At 54.9% G+C, this 15,598-nt stretch overlaps 1 protein-coding gene across 1 annotated transcript in view; it reads left to right on the top strand.

The window, feature by feature from the left end:
• Positions 1-1,333: 1,333 nt before the first annotated feature.
• Positions 1,334-15,598, top strand: part of AUP1 (AUP1 lipid droplet regulating VLDL assembly factor) — a gene marked incomplete at its 3' end in the record, with an annotated part of 15,628 nt that continues 1,363 nt past the window's right edge. The window contains 5 exon segments of the mRNA XM_073617769.1: positions 1,334-1,392; positions 7,394-7,506; positions 7,840-7,977; positions 8,108-8,252; positions 11,613-11,800. Of these exon segments, the coding sequence (XP_073473870.1) occupies positions 7,466-7,506; positions 7,840-7,977; positions 8,108-8,252; positions 11,613-11,800 (512 nt within the window).

The following is a 15,598-nucleotide window of genomic DNA, read 5'->3' as shown; positions in this document are numbered from 1 at the left end:
GTCGAGAAAGAGGAAGCCAAGGGGGAGGAAGCCAAGGGGGAGGAGCCGAGGAGGAGGAGCTGAAGAAAAGGAAGCCGACGAAGAGGAAGCCAAGGGGGAGGAGCCGAGGAGTAAGCCGAGGGGGAGGAAGCTAAGGGGGAGGAGTCGAGAAAGAGGAAGCCGAGGGGGAGGAGCCAAGGGGGAGGAAGCCAAGGGGGAGGAGCCGAGGAGGAAGAGCTGAAGAAAAGGAAGCTGAGGAGGAGCTGAAGAAAAGGAAGCCGAGGAGGAGTAGAGGAGGAGAAGTTGAGGGGGAGGAAGCCGAGGGGGAGGAGCCGAGGAGGAAGCCGAGGGGGAGGAGCCGAGGAGGAGGAAGCTAAGGGGGAGGAGTCGAGGAAGCCAAGGGGAAGGAGCCAATGGGGAGGAAACCGAGGGGGAGGAGCCAAGGAGGAGGAAGCTGTGGGGGAGGAGCCAAGGAGGAGGAAGCTGTGGGGGAGGAGCCGAGGAAGAGGAAGCCGAGGAGGAGGAAGCCGTGGGGGAGGAGCCGAGGAGGAGGAAGCCGAGGAAGAGGAGGAAGCTCTGCCTACAACCTAGATGGGGTAAGTGCGGGGCAGGTGGGATGACAATCGAGCGATGGGGGAGGGGGGCTGGCAGTTTTGCCCCCCCCCCCACAAAAAAATGTCGCTGCCACGGCACCCAGGTTTCCCATCCCCCCAGAGGACCTCCCTACCTCCATCTGAAATAGGAGACAGCAAAACACAACAATCAGAGGAGGGCGGGGATCCCCTCACACCCACCAATCACTGACTACGAGGAGGAGACCCCCAGATTTACCATCCCCCCCACCGCCCATCTGATAGAGATGTCCGCCTCTCTCCACCTGAAATAGGAGACAGCAAAACACAGCCTCACACCCACCAATCACCGACTAGGAGGAGGAGCATCCCTCACTATAGGGGGGATTATAAAGGAGAGGATGACACGCCCATCACACACCCAACTCAGCCAATCAGCTCATCACATCCCTCATAACACACTCTCCCGCCAACACAACGCCCCGCCTCTCATATTCACTAACACCGCCTCCTATAGCATGTAAGCCCCGCCCCCTACACACTCACACCCTCCTCCTGGCTGCCAGCAGCTGAGACTCCGGGAAAATGGCGGCGGTGTGGTGGGCGGAGCTCGGTGTGTCTCAGGGAAGATGGCAGGGGGTGCGGTGGGCGGAGCTCAGCTTGCCCCATAGATGACGGTGATAGGCGGAGCTGGGTGAGTCTCCAGGAAAATGGCGGCGTTGTGAAGAGTTCGGCCTCTAGCGGCAGAAGTGGATCTCCGCCTCCATGATGCTGTGCGCGGTGTGGTATGAACCAATCAGCGGCCAGCTCGTCAGTGTGAAGAATGGCGGAGCGGAGAGAGGTGAGTGCGGGGGAGAGGAGAGATCTCCCGTCTATGGAAGAGGGAGGGGGATACACATCTCTTATACAACACCCGACTCCTCCCACTGCCGGGTGTAGGGGGACGTCCTCTGATCTCCTGACTCCTCCCAGTGCCGGGTGTAGGAGGACGTCCTCTGATCTCCTGACTCCTCCCAGTGCCGGGTGTAGGAGGACGTCCTCTGATCTCCTGACTCCTCCCAGTGCCGGGTGTAGGGGGACGTCCTCTGATCTCCTGACTCCTCCCAGTGCCGGGTGTAGGGGGACGTCCTCTGATCACCTGACTCCTCCCAGTGCCGGGTGTAGGAGGACGTCCTCTGATCACCTGACTCCTCCCAGTGCCGGGTGTAGGAGGACGTCCTCTGATCACCTGACTCCTCCCAGTGGCGGGTGTAGGGGGACGTCCTCTGATCACCTGACTCCTCCCAGTGGCGGGTGTAGGGGGACGTCCTCTGATCACCTGACTCCTCCCAGTGCCGGGTGTAGGAGGACGTCCTCTGATCACCTGACTCCTCCCAGTGCCGGGTGTAGGAGGACGTCCTCTGATCTCCTGACTCCTCCCAGTGCCGGGTGTAGGGGGACGTCCTCTGATCACCTGACTCCTCCCAGTGCCGGGTGTAGGAGGACGTCCTCTGATCACCTGACTCCTCCCAGTGCCGGGTGTAGGGGGACGTCCTCTGATCACCTGACTCCTCCCAGTGCCGGGTGAAGGAGGACGTCCTCTGATCACCTGACTCCTCCCAGTGCCGGGTGTAGGAGGACGTCCTCTGATCACCTGACTCCTCCCAGTGCCGGGTGTAGGAGGACGTCCTCTGATCACCTGACTCTCCTCCCAGTGCCGGGTGTAGGAGGACGTCCTCTGATCACCTGACTCCTCCCAGTGCCGGGTGTAGGAGGACGTCCTCTGATCACCTGACTCCTCCCAGTGCCGGGTGTAGGAGGATGTCCTCTGATCACCTGACTCCTCCCAGTGCCGGGTGTAGGAGGACGTCCTCTGATCACCTGACTCTCCTCCCAGTGCCGGGTGTAGGAGGACGTCCTCTGATCACCTGACTCCTCCCAGTGCCGGGTGTAGGAGGACGTCCTCTGATCACCTGACTCCTCCCAGTGCCGGGTGTAGGAGGATGTCCTCTGATCACCTGACTCTCCTCCCAGTGCCGGGTGTAGGAGGACGTCCTCTGATCACCTGACTCCTCCCAGTGCCGGGTGTAGGAGGACGTCCTCTGATCACCTGACTCTCCTCCCAGTGCCGGGTGTAGGAGGACGTCCTCTGATCACCTGACTCCTCCCAGTGCCGGGTGTAGGGGGACGTCCTCTGATCACCTGACTCCTCCCAGTGCCGGGTGTAGGGGGACGTCCTCTGATCACCTGACTCCTCCCAGTGCCGGGGTGTAGGAGGATGTCCTCTGATCACCTGACTCCTCCCAGTGCCGGGTGTAGGAGGATGTCCTCTGATCACCTGACTCCTCCCAGTGCCGGGTGTAGGAGGATGTCCTCTGATCACGTGACTCCTCCCACTGCCGGGTGGAGCTCTGATTTCACAATTATCCCTATACCCCGCCCCTTATGGCCAAACATTATAATACGAGGGGTCAGAGAACCAATGGCAGGAGGTGGGAGGGACATGAGGGGTCAGAGAACCAATGGCAGGAGGTGGGAGGGACATGAGGGGTCAGAGAACCAATGGCAGGAGGTGGGAGGGACATGATGGGTCAGAGAACCAATGGCAGGAGGTGGGAGGGACATGAGGGGTCAGAGAACCAATGGCAGGAGGTGGGAGGGACATGAGGGGTCAGAGAACCAATGGCAGGTGGTGGGAGGGACATGAGGGGTCAGAGAACCAATGGCAGGTGGTGGGAGGGACATGAGGGGTCAGAGAACCAATGGTAGGAGGTGGGAGGGACATGAGGGGTCAGAGAACCAATGGCAGGAGGTGGGAGGGACATGAGGGGTCAGAGAACCAATGGCAGGAGGTGGGAGGGACATGAGGGGTCAGAGAACCAATGGCAGGAGGTGGGAGGGACATGAGGGGTCAGAGAACCAATGGCAGGAGGTGGGAGGGACATGAGGGGTCAGAGAACCAATGGCAGGTGGTGGGAGGGACATGAGGGGTCAGAGAACCAATGGTAGGAGGTGGGAGGGACATGAGGGGTCAGAGAACCAATGGCAGGAGGTGGGAGGGACATGAGGGGTCAGAGAACCAATGGCAGGTGGTGGGAGGGACATGAGGGGTCAGAGAACCAATGGCAGGTGGTGGGAGGGACTTGAATGGGTGAGAGAACCAATGACAGAGCCAACCAGGACAGAGGCTTTTGGAGGGAACTGCAGGGTGGCTTCTCGCCTACTGAGTATGGGCCCTGACTTATAAGGGATTGGGAACACTACTGTTTGGGAGGTGTGTGCATGGGGGACCCTTGGAGTGGTCTTGCTTCAGATTCAAGTCCATGTTACCCCAAAACACAGTCTGGGAAGTGGAGGACCAGGATATTTGGGGTCTCTAGGCCCAAACCAGCAATGACTGCTTTAGACTGTGAGTAACATCTGCTCTGAGCCTATCAACAGCTCAAACCAACCTGATTCTGGGGGGTCTCCTGATTCTGGGGGGGATCTCTCCTGATTCTGTGGGGGCCCTCTCCTGATTCTGGGGCCCTCTCCTGATTCCGGGGCCCTCTCCTGATTCCGGGGCCCTCTCCTGATTCCGGGGGGTCTCCTGATTCTGGGGCCCTCTCCTGATTCCGGGGCCCTCTCCTGATTCTGGGGGGTCTCCTGATTCCGGGGCCCTCCCCTGATTCCGGGGCCTCCTGATATCGTCTGGTGAGGTGTTGTGTCTCCCCCATTGTGTGCCTCCTAGGTGTGAATTATTCCCATTCTATTGATTCTGCCTGTTTGATCACCTCTTGGAGATGTGATTCATATTGTGATCGTGTTACTTTGTTATGTAACCATTGTGGGATGTTGTCTGTTCCCTCACTATGAAAATGATCTCACTGTTTGCATAACGTCCTCATGCTCTTTGTGTGGCATATATATATATATTTTCTGTGTGAGTTTAAAATAAAGTCCCAGTTCCAGAACACCTAAACGAGTGTCGTCTAGATCTTGGGTGCAATATTCAGCTACAATCCCGGTTCCTGGGTCCAGACTGGAGGAAGATATATCTTGACTGAAGCACCCAAGCTGGGTGCTGGACGGTTCCGTCACATTTGGTTGGCAGCGGTGGGATCTGCTTCCTCTCTTTACAAGCAGTCCAAACTACCAACAAGACCCAATGATGGGTGATATCGAAGACGTGTTCCAGGATTTGGTCACCATGGAAGTGGAGTTCCAGTGGTGAATGCAAAAGATGTTCACCCAGTACGGAGAGCCAGGTTCTGCCCAGAACGTACTGGAATGGAAAGACGCGATGCGCCGGGATCTCTGGATGGAGGCTCTCCAAGTGGAGCAAAGACTATCATAGGAAGGTCCTTCCTATGTCCATGGAATGGTACTGGCTGCAGTTGGACTTGCGTATACCATTCCTAGGAGAGCATCACCGGGAGGAATGGCTTACAGAGCTGGAAAGGCTGGTCCAGATGGAAATGGTTCTGGATGATGGTTATCGGCACTGCAATTGTATGCTACCCAAGTGTCTCCATGGATGAAGAACAGCAATCCCATAGAAGGCTAGGACTACGGCGGCCTCGGATTAATATTTGAAACGCTTCAGGAGGATCCACATTTCGGTAGTGGAGATGGGAGGACATCTGAGACTTTAGAGAGGTGGAACTTCCCGGTGATCTCCGATTTGAGAAGGGACTTGATCTTTATAGTTACACAAGAGTGGGACCTGGAACAAGATTGTTCGACAAAGCTCAACAGTATAGCCCAGCTCCCATGGGTGATATGGATTATGAGTCACCTGCCAAAGCGCTGGCACTGGGCCCAAGTGCCGCCAGCCCGTGCCCTGGGTCTTCAGCAATTCCAGAGACTGGGAATTTAATAGAGGAGCAACAACCCAGTGAGCCTCCAGCAGGGGGCATCAAAGGCAGAGTGCTGTTGACCCCTGCCTGCAACAATCGGTGGCCCTGAAGGATTTGTGTGAGGCCACTGAAATTTCATTTTGTTTCGCAGAAGAGCTGGCATCAGGGCAGAACATCACTGAGCTCTGCCCCACACCCATGGCAGTTCCAAAGGCCCAGGGTTAGAAGGTGGCAGTTCTTCATCCACAGTTCAGGAGAGGAGGGGGGGGTGTCCTCCCTCTCTAACAGTCAGCCAGAGTGGAGGAAACTGTCTTCCCTCCCCAGGAAGGATCCATGCACCTGGGAGACAGTACCAGAGAAATGTCGCCCCAGCAGCCAGATGAGGGTACGGGAGATGGAGCAGCTGGCCCATCTCCCCAGTGGCAGTTCAAGGACCAGGGAGGAGGGGATGTCATCCTTCCTCCCCAGCGACAGATCCACAGGCTGAGAGAAGAGGTAGTTATCCTCCCTCCCCAACGGTAGTGTAGGGACTCGGGAGAGGATGATGTTGTCCTCGCTCCACAGCGGTAGTCCAAGAGATGGGGCAACTGGCTCATCTCCCCAGAGGCAGGCAGAGATGCAGGGAGAGGAGGAAGCCGCCCTCACTCCCCAGCGGCAGGCCAAGGACCAGGGAGAGGAGATGGTCGTTCTCCCTCCCCAGGAGTTTGCCGGAGCGGTTCCCCGGCAGAAGCGCTGGCATCAGGGCAGAGTGCTACCAACCTCTGCCCAGCATCGGCAACAACTGGACAAGAGGGTTCAAGACCTCTATCCCACACCTACCGATGACAACTCTTCCCTGAATGGAGATCATGTGGACCGACTATGTACGTTCACTCTGCCTAACACATGTCCAGACTAGGTGGAGGTCTGGGACCTTGTTAGTCTACTTTGGATGAGGAAGCAATGTGATAGACCCAACCAGGACAGGGCCTTTTGGAGGGAGGGCTTTTTAGGACTGCAGGGTGGCCTCTTGCCTTCTGTCTATGGGCCCTGGCTTTTAAGGGAACACTACAATTTGGAAGGTGTGTGCCTGGGGGACCCTTGGAGTGGTTTTGTTTCTGATTCAAGTGCATGTCACCCCAAAACACACAGACTCTAGGAACTGGAGGTTCCATATACGTATTTGGGGCCCCTATGCCCAAAACCAGCAATGATTGCTTTAGACTATGATACTCCAAGTAGATGTTAATCGGCTCAAAGCAGCCTGATTCTGGGGTCTCCTGATATCGGCTGTTTTAAAGCGGAGTTCCACTTTAAGCACTCCTCGTCATATTTTTTTTTTGGGGGGGGGTCATAGTGGGCGGTGACTGGAGGGACATGATAGGAGGTGGTAGGGTTATAGTGGGCGGGGACTGGAGGGACATGATGGGAGGTGGTAGGGTCATAGTGGGCGGGGACTGGAGGGACATGATGGGAGGTGGTAGGGTCATAGTGGGCGGGGACTGGAGGGACATGATGGGAGGTGGTAGGGTCATAGTGGGCGGGGACTGGAGGGACATGATGGGAGGTGGTAGGGTCATAGTGGGCTGGGACTGGAGGGACATGATGGGAGGTGGTAGGGTCATAGTGGGTGGGGACTGGAAGGACATGATTGGAGGTATAGGTGGTGGTAGGGTCATAGTGGGCGGGGACTGGAAGGACATGATAGGAGATGGTAGGGTCATAGTGGGCGGGGACTGGAGGGACATGATGGGAGGTGGTGGGGTCATAGTGGGCGGGGACTGAAAGGACATGATTGGAGGTATAGGTGGTGGTAGGGTCATAGTGGGCGGGGACTGGAAGGACATGATAGGAGATGGTAGGGTCATAGTGGGCGGGGACTGGAGGGACATGATGGGAGATGGTGGGGTCATAGTGGGCGGGGACTGGAGGTATAGGTGGTGGTAGGGTCATAGTATGGAGGGCAAGAGATGGGGACATAGTGGGCGGAGGTTGAGAAGTGGGCGTGGTCTTGTTGATCTCAAATCTCATTGTTCTCTATTATAGGACAGATAACGGGTGTGTTGTAGTCATTGTGCTCATCATCCCATCCCCCGTCCTGAGAAGAGCGCTGTCAGGATGGAGCAACCCAACCTGGATGCCATGCTGGACCTGCACAGGTGAGTGCGGGGGGGGTGGGGTAATGTGGAGGGGGTGTGGTCTTGTGTGGTGTAATGTGAGGGGGGTGTGGTCTTGTGTGGAGGGGGTGTGGTGTAATCTGAAGGGGTTGTGGAGGGGGTGTGGTCTTGTGTGGAGGGGGTGTGGTGTAATCTGGAGGGGTTGTGGAGGGGGTGTGGTCTTGTGTGGAGGGGGTGTGGTGTGGAGGGGGTGTGGTGTGATGTGGAGGGGGTGTGGTGTGATGTGAAGGGGGTGTGGTGTGATGTGGAGAGTATTAGTCATTGATAAATGTAAGGGGGAGGAGTCAGGTGGTAACGCCCACATTTGTCTCATAGGTTCCCGGCTGACCCTCTGACGTGTATTCTCCTCCTACTCTACACTCCCATTGGTCTGTGTCTCTTCTTGCTCCGCCTCTTTATCGGCGCTCATGTCTTCTTGGTGAGCTGTGTTCTCCCGGAGTCCCTCATACGCAGGTGAGGGCGGAGTCATCTGTCAGATGAATAGGGTGATGTGGGGGATGGGTTCGGTACTCAGGTTGATGAATGGGGACGTGTCCTCTCACATTGGGGGTGTTCTCTCTCTCTCTCTCTCTCTCCTGTGTAGGTTCCTCCTGCGGGGGATGGGCTCAGTACTGGGGTTGGTGGTGGCTCAGTCCGGACGCTCTGATTGGTCGGTGAAGATCTACGTCTCCAATCACAGGACACACTTTGATCACAGCGCCCTCTCTCTGCTGGCCTCCTGCAGCTCGGTGAGTTATCCTGTAGATGGGGGGAGGTGATTGGATGGATGCGTACTGTGAGGGGGGGTGTGTATTATTATGGGGGGAGGGGTGTGTACTATTATGGGGGGAGGGGTGTGTACTATTATGGGGGAGGGGCGTGTACTGTGAGGGGGGAGGGTCGTGTACTATGAAGGGGTGTGTACTATGAGGGGGGAGGGGTGTGTACTATGGGTGAGGGGCGTGTACTATGAAGGGATGTGTACTATGAGGGGAGGGGCATGTACTATGAGGGGGTGTGTACTATGGGGGAGGGGCGTGTACTACGAGGAGGTGTGTACTATGGGGGAGGGGCGTGTACTATGAGTGGATGTGTACTATGAGGGGAGGGGGTGTGTACTATGAGGGGAGGGGTGTGTACTATGAGGGGGTGTGTACTATGATGGGGAGGGGCGTGTACTATGAAGGGGTGTGTACTATGATGGGGAGGGGCGTGTACTATGAGGGGGTGTGTACTATGATCGGAGGGGTGTGTACTATGATGGGGAGGGGCGTGTACTATGAGGGGGTGTGTACTATGATCGGAGGGGTGTGTACTATGAGGGGGGGGTGTACTATGAGAGGAGGGGCGTGTACTATGAAGGGATGTGTACTATGAGGGGAGGGGGTGTGTACTATGAGGGGAGGGGTGTGTACTATGAGGGGGAGGGGCGTGTACTATGAAGGGGTGTGTACTATGATGGGGAGGGGCGTGTACTATGAGGGGGTGTGTACTATGATCGGAGGGGTGTGTACTATGAGAGGAGGGGGCGTGTACTATGAAGGGATGTGTACTATAAGGGGAGGGGCGTGTACTATGAGGGGGGGTGTGTACTATGAGGGAGTGTGTACTATGAGGGGAGGGGGGTGTACTATGAGGGAGTGTGTACTATGATGGGGAGGGGGGTGTACTATGAGGGAGTGTGTACTATGAGGGGAGGGGCGTGTACTATGAGGGAGTGTGTACTATGATGGGGAGGGGGGTGTACTATGAAGGGGTGTGTACTATGATGGGGAGGGGCGTGTACTATGAGGGGAGGGGTTTGTACTATGAGGGGAGGGGTGTGTACTATGAGGGGGGGTGTACTATGAGAGGAGGGGCGTGTACTATGAAGGGGTGTGTACTATGAGGGGAGGGGCGTGTACTATGAGTGGATGTGTACTATGAGGGGAGGGGGTGTGTACTATGAGGGGAGGGGTGTGTACTATGAGGGGGTGTGTACTATGATGGGGAGGGGCGTGTACTATGAAGGGGTGTGTACTATGATGGGGAGGGGCGTGTACTATGAGGGGGTGTGTACTATGATCGGAGGGGTGTGTACTATGATGGGGAGGGGCGTGTACTATGAGGGGGTGTGTACTATGATCGGAGGGGTGTGTACTATGAGGGGGGGGTGTACTATGAGAGGAGGGGCGTGTACTATGAAGGGATGTGTACTATGAGGGGAGGGGGTGTGTACTATGATCGGAGGGGTGTGTACTATGAGGGGGGGTGTACTATGAGAGGAGGGGCGTGTACTATGAAGGGATGTGTACTATGAGGGGAGGGGGTGTGTACTATGAGGGGAGGGGTGTGTACTATGAGGGGGTGTGTACTATGATGGGGAGGGGCGTGTACTATGAAGGGGTGTGTACTATGATGGGGAGGGGCGTGTACTATGAGGGGGGGTGTACTATGATCGGAGGGGTGTGTACTATGATCGGAGGGGCGTGTACTATGAAGGGATGTGTACTATAAGGGGAGGGGCGTGTACTATGAGGGGGGGGTGTGTACTATGAGGGGAGGGGGGTGTACTATGAGGGGGTGTGTACTATGAGGGAGTGTGTACTATGAGGGGAGGGGGGTGTACTATGAGGGGGTGTGTACTATGAGGGAGTGTGTACTATGAGGGGAGGGGGGTGTACTATGAGGGGGTGTGTACTATGAGGGAGTGTGTACTATGATGGGGAGGGGGGTGTACTATGAAGGGGTGTGTACTATGATGGGGAGGGGCGTGTACTATGAGGGGAGGGGTGTGTACTATGAGGGGAGGGGTGTGTACTATGAGGGGAGGGGTGTGTACTATGAGGGGGGGTGTACTATGAGAGGAGGGGTGTGTACTATGAGGGGGGGTGTGTACTATGAGGGAGTGTGTACTATGAGGGGGTGTGTACTATGAGGGAGTGTGTACTATGAGGGGAGGGGGTGTGTACTATGAGGGAGTGTGTACTATGAGGGAGTGTGTACTATGATGGGGAGGGGGGTGTACTATGAAGGGGTGTGTACTATGATGGGGAGGGGCGTGTACTATGAGGGGAGGGGTGTGTACTATGAGGGGGAGGGGTGTGTACTATGAGGGGGGGTGTACTATGAGAGGAGGGGCGTGTACTATGAAGGGGTGTGTACTATGAGGGGGGGTGTGTACTATGAGGGAGTGTGTACTATGAGGGGGTGTGTACTATGAGGGAGTGTGTACTATGATGGGGAGGGGGGTGTACTATGAGGGAGTGTGTACTATGATGGGGAGGGGGGTGTACTATGAGGGGGGTGTACTATGAAGGGATGTGTACTATGAGGGGAGGGGGTGTGTACTATGAGGGGAGGGGCGTGTACTATGAGGGAGTGTGTACTATGATGGGGAGGGGGGGTGTACTATGAAGGGGTGTGTACTATGATGGGGAGGGGCGTGTACTATGAGGGGGGGGGTGTGTGTACTATGAGGGGAGGGGTGTGTACTATGAGGGGGGGTGTACTATGAGAGGAGGGGCGTGTACTATGAAGGGATGTGTACTATGAGGGGAGGGGCGTGTACTATGAGGGGGGGTGTGTACTATGAGGCAGTGTGTACTATGATGGGGAGGGGGGTGTACTATGATGGGAGGGGGTGTGTACTATGAGGGGAGGGGGCGTGTACTATGATGGGAGGGGCGTGTACTATGAGGGGAGGGGGCGTGTACTATGATGGGGAGGGGGGTGTACTATGATGGAGGGGGGTGTACTATGATGGGAGGGGGGTGTGTACTATGAGGGGAGGGGGCGTGTACTATGAGGGGAGGGGGGCGTGTACTATGAGGGGAGGGGGCGTGTACTATGAGGGGAGGGGCGTGTACTATGAGGGGAGGGGTGTGTACTATGAGAGGAGGGGCGTGTACTATGAGGGGGTGTGTACTATGAGGGGGGGTGTGTACTATGATTGGGGAGGGGTGTGTACTATGAGGGGAGGGGTGTGTACTATGAGAGTGGGGGGTGTACTATGAAGGGGCGTGTACTATGAAGGGGTGTGTACTATGAGGGGAGGGGCGTGTACTATGAAGGGGTGTGTACTATGAAGGGGTGTGTACTGATGGGTGTGTGCTCTTTTCTCTCTGTAGCCCTCGGTCTCGTGCCCCCCGGGGTTCCTGTGTTGGGCTCGGGGGTTCCTGGAGTTGGGGGCCCCGGGGAGTCGCTCTCAGCTGCTGGAGTCTCTGAAGCATTATCTGTGCCAGCCGGCCAATCCTCCGCTCCTTCTCTTCCCTGAAGAGGAGATGACCAATGGAAGGGCTGGATTACTGCACTTCAGGTAATACATCACAGGGGGGCGGAGACAGTGTGGGTGGTGCTATGTGACTGTGAGGGCGGGGCTTGTCAGCAATCATTGATTCCTCGGTGGCTCACCTGATGATCATTTCCTGCTCGTCAGTCCTGCCCATAGCCCGCCCCCTTCTGCCTTGTTCATTCCTTTCCCGCCTTCGCCTGGTCAGCCTATCCGGAGATGCTCTGCTGTGTTGCTGTGATAGACTTTGCCCGTCTGAAGTCCCTTCTGGTTCCTGATCTTCTGCCTCTGACTACGCTGATCTCTGGTTTCCTGAATACTGGCTTGTCTGATTACCTGATTTGATTTCCGATCCCCGACTCATGTTCTGACCACGTTTACCGATCTGTGCCATTTTTACCATTATATTAAAAGGTGTGATTTTTACTTCCCTTCTGTCTCGGTCTGGGTTCATGACAGTAGGCGAAGGCCATGAATTCAGAAGATACAGTCAATCCACTTGTTGGTAATATTTTTTCCAGATTGGATGAACTGGATCACCGCATGGATCAGTTTGCCATGGCGTTACAAACGTTCCTGAGTCTCACGGCTCACCTGGAATTTCCCACTGTGGCCTCCCCAGTGCAACCTATATTGCAGGCCATCCCTGGTGCTGCTCCAGTCTCTGTGCAGGCACCCGCCTCAAGTATTACCTCTGTAAGAGGTATGTCTGGTTCCGCTCCGCTTCCCCAGCGATTTGGGGGCGATGCAGAGGGTTTCTCAACCAGGTTGAGATATACTTTGAGATGCTGCCCCAGGCGTTTCCCACGGACAGAAGCAAAAGTAGGGTTTGTGATATCTTTTGCTTTCTGAGAGAGCCTTGGCCTGGGCAAACCCTCTATGGGAGATGCAAAAACCTGTTGTCTTGAGTTACCGCCTGACTTTGTGGCCTCCTTTAAAAGGGTATTTGACATTCCCGCACGCTCCGCTTCTGCTGCCAAGTACCTCATGTCCATCAAACAGAGTATGAGAACTGTTGCCGACTACGCCATTGAGTTCCGTATTCTGGCAGCAGAGGTTGCGTGGTACAATGAGGCCCTCATGGCTGCTTTTTCTCATGGTCTCTCGGATACCATCAAGGATGAGATAGCAGCCCGAGATATACCCACTGGCTGGAGAGCTTGATCTCGTTTGCCATCCTCAGCCTCCGAGAGAGACCTTCCTTAAAGGGGCGCTTGCAGAATCCTCCTGTACGTTTTTGACTCCGAGCTTTGCAGTCCCACCCGTGCCTCCCTGGACCTCCCATGCCTCCTGATATGGAGTCGGTCTGTGAAGATGAACCCATGCACTTGGGCTTCACGCGTCTCTCTGCGGATGAGAGAACCTTTAGGAGGAGGGAGAGATTGTGTCTTTATTGTGGCCAGGCAGGTCACTTTTTGAAGTCTTGTCCTACCCGTCCGGGAAAACTCCCGAACCTTGAGGTCCTGTAGAGGACAGACCTTAGGTGGCGTGGCGTTGCGTCCCCAATTATCCTTAAAGGAGAAGTCCAACCAAAGCTCGTTTGGCTGGGCTTCTATGGATCACAGAAGTGCAATTCGTTTTGCAGTTTTTTGACCCGTTTTCAGCAAAGCTGACGTCGTGTATTTCAGTCAAGGCACCACGTCATCCTGGCAATGGGATCCGCCAGGTGCCTGGACTGACACCCGTCTCAGCCTCTCAGTGAGCCTCCGAGAGCCTGAGGTGGCCGCTCCCTGCTCCTCCACAGCTCAGCGCTTCAGTGAGCGAGGAGGGAGCGAGAGCTGCTGATTGACAGTCAGCAGCTCTCTGCTTGGGGAGCTGTGAGAACCGAGCCATCGGTTCTCAGTGCAGAGGTGCCAGGGGGACCGATGCTGCATCCACCTTGGTAAGTATGGAAAACCCCCTCCAAACCCATACTTTTCTTTGAAGGAAAAGCCTCTAGTTCCAGTTACCCATTCTTGGTCTGAGTGTCCATTGATACACAGGCTCTACTCGACTCCGGGGCTGCAGGCCCTGTTCCTAGATGGTGTATTTGTGTCTAAGCACTCAATTCCGCTGCAGCTTTGTGCCACTCCACTTGCCATTGAGGCTCTTGACGGGAGACCTCTACAGCCTGCCCATGTGACTCATGAGACTGCTCCATTGACCATGGCCATAAGGGCTCTTCACCATGAGATAATCCAATTTTCTCTCCTCATTACCCGGTGGTCATTGGTTATCCTTGGTTACAGAGGCACAACCCCTCTTTTGATTGGCTCCGTGCTGAGGTTCTCTCCTGGTCGCCACAATGCAGTAAGACATGTTTTTTAGAACGTGGTTAAGGTCCTGTGCACCTCTTCACTCTCCTCCTTGCCAGGGCAGTACCGTGATATTTAGCAATGTCTTTGACAAGGGTCAAAGCCGGTAGTTTGCCTCCACATCTGGTCATATGATTGCGCAATTGACCTTCAAACCTGGTGCCATACCCCCTCGTGGCTGGGTCTACCCTTTTGTCTGTCTCGGAGGATAAAGCCATGGAGGACTATGTTGCTGATTCACTTCCTTGAGGGTTCATCCGCAAATCCTCGTCTCCTGCTGGTGCTGGCTTCTTCTTTGTGAAAAAGAAGAGTGGAGAACTGAGACCTTGTATCGAATATAGGGGGTCACTATTAAGAACACCTATCCGATCCCGTTGATTACTGAATTTTTTGACCACCCCAGGGGAGCAACGGTTTTCACAAAGCTCGATTTGAGAGGGGCATACAATCTCTTAAGGATCAAGGAGGGCGACGAGTGGAAAACTGCATTTAATACCAGAACAGGACATTACGAATACCCCGTAATGCTGTTTGGTCTCTGCAGCGCTCCTGCAGTTTTTCAGGAATTCATCAACGATGTCCTCCGAGATATGTTACAGCAATGTGTGGTGGTTTATCTTAACGAAATTCTCATATATCCTAAATCCCCACCATACAGATGTCTCCTGTGTGCTACAGAGATTGGGAGATAATAACCTGTATTATAAGTTGGAAATGTGCGAGTTCCACGGTGAATGGGTTAAATTCCTGTCATTTCTATTGCCGGTTTCTTTGCTGGACCCAGAGAAACTATCTACAGTGGCCTCGACCCTTAAGTCTTCGTCTAGTACAATGTTTTCTTGGCTTTGCCAATTATTATCGGAAATGTATTTGTAACTTCTCTTCTCTGGTCCATCCCCTGACTAATATGACCAGGAAGGACGGCGACCCACAGAATTGGTCCCCGGATTCCATTAAAGCCTTTGATTCTCTTAAGGCTGCCTTTGTTTCAGCTCCTGTGTTGGCACATCCTAATCCTACATTACCCTTCATCCTTGAGGCTGATACATCTGAGACTGGAGTAGACGCCCGTCTGTCTCAACGTCCTAACTCTGAGCTATGCATCCTTGTGGCTACTTTTCTAGGAAATGTTCTCCTGCAGAATTGCTAGCTATAATTTTAGCTCTTAAAGAATGGAGGCATCTCCTCGAAGGTACCACTGCGCCGGTCCTCATTTTGACTGACTATAAGAATCTTACAGTCTTGTCTGAGGCTAAATGCTCATTCTCCCAGAACAGCACAATGGGCTCTTTTCTTTTTTTTTTTGCCAAGCTTCAATTGCATGAGTCTCGTTCTTACCCAGTACTAAGAATGTAAGGCTGATCCTCCAAGATGGAGTCGGTTCCTACTCCAGATCACATTCTAGCCTCTATTCTCACTTCACCTTTTGGGTGACAGAATTCTTGCTGCTCAGATCCATTCTCCTCCTGAAAAACCTTGTGACCGCTACCTTGTCCCTGAAAATCTCCACACTGCTTTGCTCCAGACTTAA

The sequence above is a fragment of the Aquarana catesbeiana genome, linkage group LG01, assembly GCF_042186555.1.
Source record: "Aquarana catesbeiana isolate 2022-GZ linkage group LG01, ASM4218655v1, whole genome shotgun sequence".
Classification (NCBI taxonomy): Eukaryota; Metazoa; Chordata; class Amphibia; order Anura; family Ranidae; genus Aquarana; species Aquarana catesbeiana.
This window is presented reverse-complemented; position numbering and strand designations above follow the sequence as displayed.